Source organism: Setaria viridis, chromosome 9 (assembly GCF_005286985.2).
Source record: "Setaria viridis chromosome 9, Setaria_viridis_v4.0, whole genome shotgun sequence".
Classification (NCBI taxonomy): Eukaryota; Viridiplantae; Streptophyta; class Magnoliopsida; order Poales; family Poaceae; genus Setaria; species Setaria viridis.
This window is the reverse complement of record NC_048271.2, coordinates 52,872,472-52,883,111: the sequence shown is the minus strand read 5'-3', so window position 1 is coordinate 52,883,111 and position 10,640 is coordinate 52,872,472. Positions and strand designations below refer to the sequence as shown.

Here is a 10,640-nt window from a genome sequence, read left to right as displayed (position 1 = left end):
CGTTCATTACGATCCGCACAAATCTCAATCACTGAAAGTTATGAAGACGAAAGTTATATAGGAATCCCAGGCGGATTGCGCATTGCCTCCCTCCTTGTTGACTCGTTCGCATTTGACCCATATTTAAGCCCAACTCTTGGAAAATGCAAAACCACACGTACATGTAATCACATTATTTATCTCAGTTGTTGGTTTTCTCCATCCAACTATTGATTCACTATTTACCCATGTACGTTTTACCTACCCATGACCCATCTCAAGAAGTCAGCCCGTATTTGCAGCGACAGAGACGGAAGCAGCAGCGATTCCTCCTCCCCCTCCTCCGGAAGTTGGACAAGGACCTTCAACATCGACGCCTCCCACCGGCCTTCTTCATCCTCCCACTCCTCCTTCGGATGCTGGACAAGGACCCTTAACATCGACGCCTTCCACCACCGACCTTCGTTAGCATCGTGATGGCAATGGCGACGAGGCCAGAGCAGAAGACCCTATATAGATCATGCTCCAGCATGCGGTTCTAGCGTGACCGACCAGTGAGATACTGTTTGATGATTGATTACGATTAGCATGTGCGGATGGTGGCACGACCATGGTAACGCAACGATGAGTGCTACTCTGGTTTTTATTGGTAGGGAGACGCATGCATGATGCAACTACAGTACCTGGTTCTATGTCGCCTGTTTGTTAGCAGACAAGAACACCCACAAGACAAGAGATCGATCAGACTAGGTGCATTGCATTTATTTGCATCATGAATATTCTTACAATACTCTGCCTGGTATGATACCTCACTTACTCTGCTTGGGATGATACCTCACTTGCTGTTATGGGTTCTATATCAGTTGGGATGAGTGACCGCTGCATGGTTTGTATTAATATATATATATATATATATATATATATATATATATATATGTGTGTGTGTGTGTGTGTGCGCGCGCGTGCGTGCGTGCGCGCGCACCCACACCGTTCTTGCGTCCTTTCTTCTTGAAGGTTTTGGTTTGAATGTGGGATCGTTCTACGCTTGACAAGAATGCACCGAAGCTGTATTGGTTCCTATTTCTTACTGTGTTGTTGTTGAATTGTCTAGGACTCAAGAATCGCCCTGGATAGTGGCGAACCTTCAAAATTTAGTGTACATAACTAATATAAAAAAATTTATACTCCATCAAATTCTAAATATAAGTCATTGTAATATGTTTTAACAATAGATCATATCAAGAACTTTTATTATTTTCCCTCATGATTTAATATTATTACAAAAATATTATTTTAAGATTAAATTGAAATTATAACAATTGTTAAGAGAAAATAAGTCACGAAAAATGTGAGTTCATGTACATGTTTATGATACAATAATTTGAAATTAGAAGTAGAAAGATTTTAGATATAAATACCAAATTAAATTGTATATAGTGTATACTGCTCAACTTCTCGAAGCTAATCATGTATTTGTAGCTTAATTTAATTGTTACATAACTAGCACGTAAAATATCCATCATGGTGATTTTTTTCTACCATATGATTTAAAATGTTGCATAACGTAAAATATCTATCATGGTGATTTTTTCTACCGTATGATTAAAGTGTTGGAAACTATACATTTGAGTGCTGCATGCAATGCCTGATAATATTACAGTCTCATATTTAATATATCATTACTTCATCTTCTCCCTTCAACGCATTCATTTTCTTACACCCTTTAACACTAAATACTACAAACATAGATAAAAAAAATGTTGTACCTACACATTGGTGCTGCAGCATACAAACTGCAATTATTGAACAGAAGCATGATGTATTTTGTTTTTCACATCCCAAAGTTGACTTTTGAAGGAGAACCACACCATTCGTCAAGTAGTTAGGTGTGAGTGAGAGTGTGATTACCCGAAGCTTCTGCAATTTAGGAATACTTGTATGTACATCATAAGCTATTACTCGAGTCGGTTGCTTAAGAACAAGCAACAATTTTAGAGATGTGAGGTTTGACGTGTACTCCAAACTGGACAAAAACAGAACATGAGGAAGTCATAAAAAAAAAGGACGCATTCCAGAAGGGGTTATGAACTGGACCCGTTTATGGTTTGTTACCTATAGAGCGTGCTCTTTCGCCTCCTCCACCCTCCACAGGTTCAACTCTCTTTTTTTCTGGTCTTCATGTTCTTTCACCTCATCACCTCCGTTCCGTCTCTTTCCTTACTGCTTGCGAAATGGAGCACCCCCGAGCCCTACGCTATGCTATTTGTGTTCGAGTCCAGTCTGATATAGTTACAATATACGCATTATATACATATCAATTCAGATTTTTCTTTGAAAAAATATTGGGTGTACATGTGTACACCCACATCCTATGTTGGGTCCACCTGGTCCTGGACTAAGGTGAGAAGCTAAGCTCACCGTGTCAGCCACGGACCTGGAGCATGTTGTTGCTTCCTGCCTGGCCATGACACACACCAGAGATACCAGTTCATCTAAAACGCCCTAGCTAGTGCTGCATGCCCTTAAACCATACAGTAGTGCAGATAATCAGCAGCAACTCAACTGCATGAGCATACACCATATATGTAGGCAAGGCATTCAAGGCAAAGGGGCAAAACCCTTAAATTTAGCATTATTGATCATATCTCATGATGACGATTTTCAGTATCCAGGTCCAATCTACGCCTCAGTAGACCCCAATGCAATTACCAGCATGAGACAACTCGTCTCAAATACAGTAGTAGCTTAAACCCAAAACCTAGCTTCAACGGCTACCACAATAAACATATAAACGTTTTATATGTACTTTTTTTATAAATACATGATACAAATTTTCATGTTCTAGCTCCAATTCTAGTTCCTGCTATGCATTAAACCAAATCTACAATCTTGATTGTTGCATCAGCCACTGTTTCAGACGCAGCATGCAGCTAGCCTTAGGCTGCTCAGTAGCAGAGACAATATAATCACCCCATCTTGAAACAATTCACGCGAAACTCATGCTACTCTTCTCCACGCTGAAAAGAAACAAAAGAACACATTGCATGCCAAGAGCAACTTTAGCAGGTTGTATACTATTATACAAGTTGAAGAATGAATAGAAAAACTTTTCACCAAAAACACTGAACATATCGTAAAATGGTAGGGGAAGGAGTCCCAAATAGATCGGCCCAATTAGGATCATTGTTCCAAGAATAAAATTAAATGTTCCGAACAAAAGGCCAGCCCAATTAGTTCCAGAGAAAAGGATAACTGGGCTTGGGCTTGGTGTTTGCCGTTGCTTGAGACAAGTTATTTTTCTCGAAAGATTGGTTGAGACAATATTGGTATGACGGGATCACTGGAATTAAGATAACCTCGTACACGGTGTCCCTGACAACTCCCGGACAAGTTGGGGCTTTACTTTTGTGTTCCTTTTTGTGATCTGCCCACCAAGAAAATGAGTCGCTCTTATATACAGGTTATATGCATTTTTATCTCATTTAGGACTTCATATTTCTGTTGCCAGGCTTCGTATCCAATATTGTGCCTGTTCAGCTCGGTATTGAAAGTTCAAAACTGTACCAATCAGAAACAGAATTCTGAATTCTTTGTTGTCCACAGTTCCTTAATTGAGGCACAATGATACAGTCATTGATCTTGAACTGTCAAAAAGTAGTCATGAAAGGAGCGATTGTGAAAACAAAGCGGGTTGTTTTCTTGTCATAGAATGACTGATGGAATATAGTCATGCAATTGCCAATCCTTGAAGAGAGGATAATGAAATTTAAAGAACGTCACTTCAAAAATTAAACGATTCATGCGAGCACCGAAAGAACAATCTGAAACCAAGACCAAGAGAGCATGAAAATAGAGCTCTCATGGATGATCTCTGATTCTTTCTCACCCGCTTATTACAAATGTTGTGCAAACCTGAATATTTGCTGTATATAAATTCCTAACAATTGGTAACATGAACCTATTTGAAGCTGCCCCAACTAATAAAGAATAAATTAGAAGTAACAGGATCAAAATCTAAAGGTTAATGTTATTATTTTCATCCAGTGCAAGTCTGAAGAGAGCTCTCATTGCGTGTCTCTTCACCACCTTGCCATAGGTCGCCCTCCCTATCCTTACCACCTTGTCCTCCGTCTCTAGCCGGTTGCCGCAGCCATTAGCATCCCTGGAACCCCTCAGCATTGCTCTCAGCATGCTCTCACTCCCGCCGACCGCATCAACAATGCTCTCTGCTACAATGGCCTCGCTGGGAACTCGCCTGCCCCATTTTCTCACCAGCTTATCAGAATCATACAAGGCCGAGTATGCACTCCAGAACGACGCGCGCAAGAACGCCTTTCGCCTCTCCTTCACCATGGACTTCCTCATCTTTTCCTCCAGCCGCACCACCAGGGCTCCCATGTCTCCCCCATTGACCAAGTCATTCTCTGATTTCAGTATTTCCTGCTTAAGAATGAAATCCTCGGATTCAAACCTGCACCGATCACACTTGCATTCAAATCCCCAAGCCATCGATGCCTCCCTGCGCTTGCTCACCGGCACGAGCACATCGAAGTAGGGAAATGTGATCTCCTCCCCAGCTTTGATGTCTCTGGACGCGTGGACAATGGCGTTGTCTCCGACGTGAGTGCGCCGGGCATTGGGGTGGCAAGAATGGTTGATGAACGACGGCAAGATCCAGAGCCCCACACCGCAGTTGACAACACCATTCTTCCCGAGCAAATCAGCGGCTGGTGCGTCCTCGGTCAAGCAGTTCACGTCGAGCACCTTCAGTATCCTGTCCACATCAAGAACCTCTTGTGTTCCCTTCTCCCTCACCACGTTGGTGCCGTCATCACTGAGATTGAGATCCCCGGGTTCTTGCCTAAACAATGCTATCTCCGGAACAACTAGATCGTCCTGCTGCTCCTCGCCGGCGGACAGAGTATGAATCAGAGCTGCCGTCCTCGGACACTTCTCGGCGGCGTCGAGCACCTTGTCGACGAAGTCCTTCCACACCACCATCTTCTCGCCGCCATCAGCGGTGTCGTGAAGAACCCCTCTCCCGATAGCCACCGCCTTGGTCACCATCAGAGTAGACCCCGCCTCGACGTTCTTGACCGCGAAGATCCCTCGGCCCCCGTGCGCGGACCGGCGCACCTCCACCGGCCCGACGTACTCCGCGAGATCCGGGCACTTCCCGGCGAAGCCCGCGAGCACCCACTCCGACAGATCCACCGCCCCGCTCCTCGCCTGCGCCTCCAGCCGCCTGCACTGCTCGACGAGCTCCCGCGCCTCGTCCGCGCCGCCGCCGCCCGCGGCGAGCGCGGCCGCGCGGAAGCAGTCGGCCGCGAGCGCGTACCGGCCGAGCCCGCGGAGGATCGCGCCCTTGGAGAGCAGCGCGGCGGGGTGTGCTGGGTCCGCCGCCAGCGCGGCGTCGCAGTCGGCGAGCGCGCCGGCGGCGTCCCCGAGGCGGGCGCGGGCGTCGGCGCGGTGCGCGAGCGCGGAGCAGAGCACGCGGCGGTCGTCGGAGGCGCCGTCGACGATCCGGGAGCAGACGGCGATGTACTCCCTCCAGTCCTCCTTGAGCAGCAGCTGCGTCGCGCGGCTGCGCAGCTGCTGCAGTGTCTCGTCGTCGAGGCCGCCGTCCCGGACTCCGGCCATCGCTCGGCTGTAGGGCCGTGGGCTGCGAGCTGCGAGCGAGATTAATGCACTTCTCTGCGGGGCTTGTTGGTTGGGACTTGCAGGTGGAGCACTCGAGCTGCGAGCGGCGCACTGAGGACTGAGTGGGCGCGGCGCGGCGATGTCGGGGTGCTGGTTTGGGTTGGGAAATTTTGAATGCTGTGGATGGATCTGGAGTCCTGGAGCTGGAGACCGGAGTAACGGCTATGAGTTGTCAGTGGAGGTCGGTTCAGTAATGGTGCTTTTTATTGCGTGTTAATACGAAATACGAACGATTTCTGAAATTCTGAATGGTTGAGTTTGAAAACTGCATCTGCACGTAGCAATAGTAGAAGAGCGATGATCGGGCCATAGGGGAATTAAATGCATAGATTGTTCGATCATTATATTTCGGCATTTCACACCTTTTGTTTCCGTATTCGTCCTCACTTGGGCTTTGATCAAGAGATCGGTTTCAGGTTGAAAATGGATGTGAGAAGATCTAGGCTGCATTTTAGCAAGTCAGTCAAGTTGAGCTGCATGTACACATGCTAAAGTTAAGTGAATCTTAGGCCTTCTTTGGTAGGGCTTTTGTCGCGGCTTCTCCTCCGACTTCAGGCGAAGCTGTACCAAACGGTGGTGCAGAAAACAGCTTCGGTGGAGAAGTTCCTGGGATCGTGCTGACTGGAGCCATTTGATGGAGGGGGAGCCAAAAAAATCGACTCCCTGCAGCTCCTCCCCACCATTGCCACCCTTGCCCTCGGCTGGGACCCACAATCGGAGAGAGGCAGCACGAGGAGGGGCAGAGGGAGCGTGACTGCACGAGGAGGGGGCAGAGCGATGGCGGCGCGGGCGAGGCCCAACTTGGGTGGAGGCGCGCGGCGGAGGCGGCCGACGGCCAGCGCGGGGAGCGGAGGTGCCGGCGGCGGGGTGCCTGGGTGCTGAACGGAGGCGCTGGCCGGCAGAGCAGCAGGGAAGCGGTGACGAGGTGCGGCGAGGCAGAGTAGCAAGGAACAACCCGTCACGGTGAGGCAGCGCCCGGGTGAGGCTTGAGCGGCGAGGCAGTAGAGACACAACGGCGGAGAAAAAGAGACGGGACAGAGACGAAGACCAAACAAAAAAGATAAGAATGGAACTAGATAAGAGGTTACGAGGGAAGAAAAGGTAGAAGAAAAAAAAGGGAAAAAAGGAACGGGAAAGAATAGGCTGCGGTAAAATGTGCGGAACCCGATAATACCAGAAGAAAGAGATGTATTAAAAAAAGAAAAAGCGATAAACATTCAATAATTTATCCATTCTAACGATCCATAGAAAAAGAGTATACAGGACATTTGACCTCTCACAACTATTCCTACAAGTACAGGAGAAGCTGTTTTACCAAACGCTTTCCAGAATGACTTTAACTTCACCGGAGAAGCTGCTTTACCAAAGCAGCCACAATCGCAGCTATTTCAGCCACAGCCACAGCTCTGCGGACCTTAGCCTGCACAAACAGCTTGTGAATTGGATTTCTGTAACACGTATTGCAAAGGCGTTTACGTATTCGTACGCTCTCCGCCTTCAGGTTCCCCTCCTGGTTCACCTAACCCGCCCGATCGAAATCAACGGTCAGATCAGCTCCATTCCCACGCCTCTCTGAGGAGTTTCCCCACTTCTGCTCGTAACCCCCGGAACCCCAAGGGCGATCCATGGCGGCGGCGGGTTGGCTCCGGCGTGCGGCAGCCGTGGCGGTGCCTCGCCTGCCTTCCGGACTTCCCCTCGTACCGCCTCCTCCTCCCGCCCCTCTCACCGAGGCGCAGTCGCTCGTGGTCCCCGGCCTCGGCGCCGCCGTGGGACCTTCCATGGAGCTCATGGCCGTTCCCAAGAAGAAGGTGTGTTCACTTCTCCCCGCTATACTTCGCGTTCAAGCCTGTTACTTATGTGCCTACTAGGTGTGTCGTCTGTTCGTGGTGATCGTGGCTGGTGATGCGATATAGTGTGCTGCACTCTAGGTGTTTGTTGAATTGCCTGTGAGCAGAAATGTGTGTCATTTCGACCTTTGTGCTAGCGGATCATAAAGGTAGATGGTGTTCCGTGTTTAGGATAATCTACCTGGAGCATTAAGTACCTTAAGTCAAAGGGGTACGATAGTTTGGGCTGATTTCCAAATGCGTGCAAAGATTATCAAAATAGTCTAAGTTTTGGTATTAATAACAGAGCAAGCAAACTGTTTTTTATGTGTTTGATGGTTTGAGTGGTAAAGTCGATGTAGGTGTAACTCATCATGATACTGTTTGGCCAGTGTGATAAATCAGGGAAACAGATAAGAATCAACACTGAACAACCATTCAGAAATCGTTCTTATTTCAGGCATGTTATGATCATCTAACACCTTTCAACATTTGGATGTATGCAGTGGACTGATTTTATAGAAAAATCATTGACTTGTACCTCTGTCATAACAACATATGTATCCAACTGTCTTAAAAGATGCATCATATTTTGGCCTGGTATATATGTTTGTTCGTCAGTCCAATATGCATCGTTTCACCAGCTTTACATTCTTCAGGTTGGAATTTAGAAAATTGTTCTTTGGTTTGTGCTTGTTGCCTTTTCTAGACACTGATGTCAGTAGATGCCCTTATACTCTCTTATGCATGTCAGGTCTCCAAATACAAGAAGGGCTTGAGGAACGGACCCAAAGCCTTGAAGCCTGTGCCAGTGATTGTCCGTTGCAGGTACATTTAAAAGCTAAGTTTGCTAATATGCCTTATTTAATTTGTTTGACTGTTGCTAGTCTTTTATCATGTGATCTTGGTATATCAGTGATTATCATATTTTCCCTATGCAAGAGAGTTATTGATTGTAGCTGTTTTATCATTTGCTGGCAGTCTTGCACAATTATCTGACTGGTCAGATGAAAATATAAGGCTACTTTTAGCAATGCCCTCACCCTTAAGAATGCACTGCTGAGTCTGCGACCAATGGCTACAGAGAGTGTTTTAATGGCACACGATGTACTTTCCACAATTCAGAGTCTGGGAGACTGGGGGACAGTAGGTTACAGACCTAGACACTAGTCATGCTATCAACAGTTTTGCTTTGTAGTAACTGAGTGTGGTATATATGTTGCCTTCACAACATGGTCTAGAAAATGGTTATCCTGTTTCAGTTTCCATTCTTGGCTACACCTTCATACTTCGTTGATGTTTGCTTCATGTGCTTCTCGTCATATTGCTGTAGAATAATTAGAGCAAAATACCTGAACTTTGTCTTAGAAAAATACTTCATCTTCTGAATGCTCCCAACACGCACAATCCAATTGTACACTTGTTCCTATTCCTGTTGTGACATGTCGCCAAAGGCATGACTCGTTTTTGTGCCTTGCAGGTGCTGTGGCCGAGTGAAGCTGCCTCACTTCTACTGCTGCAGCGGAGAAAGAGGAAACCCCAGCGAATCAAGCTCATAAGTGTTTGGTTTTGCCTACTTCAGTTTGTGCGCCAAGCTAGTGACCTCTGAAAATGCAATACCACCAACCAAAGTTCTCACATCTCGTTTAATTATGGTACAATTACTCTAGTCTGAATTTCATAGTATCATTTCAAACTTGTCTCTGCTCTTGGCAAGGGTGGACACGTTATTGTATTACTGACGGTGTCTTGTAGTAGGACCATTGTGTGAAGCTACTATCAGTTTGGCGCTTCTTTTTCCCTGAGGATTTGTTTGCCTTATGATGTAATCGTCAGAAAGTGAAAAAGGTACTGCCAATAATTCACCATTTCAGAGGGATCTAGAGGTGAATATCCTGGCTTGGAGCTTGGGGAGATATTACTTGCGTTCCTAGTGTGGAAGGATAATCAATCAGCGTGGCAGCATGACAGGAGTTGTTTCGTTTCCAGAAACAGAAGTTTTTTTGTCCTGTAGCAAATGGTATCTGATTCTCGTATGTTCGTCAGAGAAAATCTGTCAGCATTCACAGGTGGCATATCCGATTCCAGTGGACAAGGCTAGCGGATGCGCCTCCGAAGATCGATGCCATTCCGGTCCATTTCGTGCCATTTCGGTGCGGAATCGTGGGCGGCACAGGCCAGGCCGCCGAGTAGTCTGGTAGACGACGAAACCGCGGTAGTGGGGCTCGGCCGCCACCAAAAACCTCTGAGGTCAATTTTAACGGGAGTCTCGTGACCATTAATTTTTATGTCACATTATCAATTTTCCTGATTTGACAAAATATTTATAAGGAGAGGAGGAGAAGTTTTATCATACGTGAGAGGAGTTTCATCCTCTGACATTCAACGGCCACAGTTACCTAGTTCCCAGGTAGGCCTGCTAATTGGATTGTACACATCAACCCTATATTTATATTATCTAAATCCAAGTCAATCACATACTAGTTGATAAAACCCATAGTTTTGCTATATAAATCTATAGGCTCGTATAAAAAAACTCATATATATTTGAAATAAATGTGAGTCCGACATGTGGGTCCTATGTCAAGAGCCGGACTCAAACTAAAATGTCATGTTCACACCTTAAATTTTAGCGAAATTGATCGAAATTTGTTGAAGATGACAGAGTTTGACTGCCCGCTACTTTATGCTAAATAGTATGGCTAAACATACATTTAGGCCCCGCATTAAGAGCCAGACCCTAGAATTAAAACCTCACGTTCACACCTTAGCAAAATTCATCAAAATTTGTTGGAGATGACTCAATTTGATTGCCCACTACTTTGTGTAAAATGGTATGGCTAAACATACATGTGGGTCCCGCGTCAAGAGTCGGATCCTAGAATTAAACCTTGCGTTCACACTTTAAAATTTTAGCGAAATTGATCGAAATTTGTTGGAGATGACTCAGTTTAAGTGTCTGCTACTTTGTGCAAAATAGTAGTTGGACATATATGTGGGTCCCGCATCAAGAGTCGGCACACTTTAATTTTAACGAAATTGATTAAAATTTGTTGGAGATGATTTAGTTTAATAATTAGATAATTCATGCGAAAAAATATAGTTGGACTTGTATGTGGCTCATATCCTTAAATT

At 45.9% G+C, this 10,640-nt stretch overlaps 2 protein-coding genes across 2 annotated transcripts; one reads left to right on the top strand and one right to left on the bottom strand.

Moving 5' to 3' along the window:
- Positions 1-3,739: 3,739 nt before the first annotated feature.
- LOC117836452 (uncharacterized) lies at positions 3,740-5,836 on the bottom strand. The gene has a single exon (XM_034715875.2). It carries the CDS (start codon positions 5,617-5,619, stop codon positions 3,994-3,996), a length of 1,626 nt encoding a protein of 541 aa, XP_034571766.1. The 5' UTR covers positions 5,620-5,836; the 3' UTR covers positions 3,740-3,993.
- A 1,390-nt stretch (positions 5,837-7,226) lies between these two features.
- On the top strand, positions 7,227-9,396 carry LOC117837358 (uncharacterized). Its single transcript, XM_034716967.2, has 3 exons — positions 7,227-7,487; positions 8,260-8,333; positions 8,986-9,396. The coding sequence occupies exons 1-3, from the start codon at positions 7,305-7,307 to the stop codon at positions 9,062-9,064; spliced, it is 336 nt and encodes a 111-aa protein (XP_034572858.1). The 5' UTR covers positions 7,227-7,304; the 3' UTR covers positions 9,065-9,396.
- Positions 9,397-10,640: the final 1,244 nt, after the last annotated feature.

Bases quoted from the DNA above. Each gene is read 5' to 3' on its own strand.
- LOC117836452 (XM_034715875.2), bottom strand. From the start codon at position 5,619: ATGGCCGGAGTCCGGGACGGCGGCCTCGACGACGAGACACTGCAGCAG.
- LOC117837358 (XM_034716967.2), top strand. From the start codon at position 7,305: ATGGCGGCGGCGGGTTGGCTCCGGCGTGCGGCAGCCGTGGCGGTGCCT. The intron at 7,488-8,259 runs GTGTGTTCACTT...TATGCATGTCAG, and splicing joins TGGCCGTTCCCAAGAAGAAG to GTCTCCAAATACAAGAAGGG. The intron at 8,334-8,985 runs GTACATTTAAAA...TGTGCCTTGCAG, and splicing joins CCAGTGATTGTCCGTTGCAG to GTGCTGTGGCCGAGTGAAGC.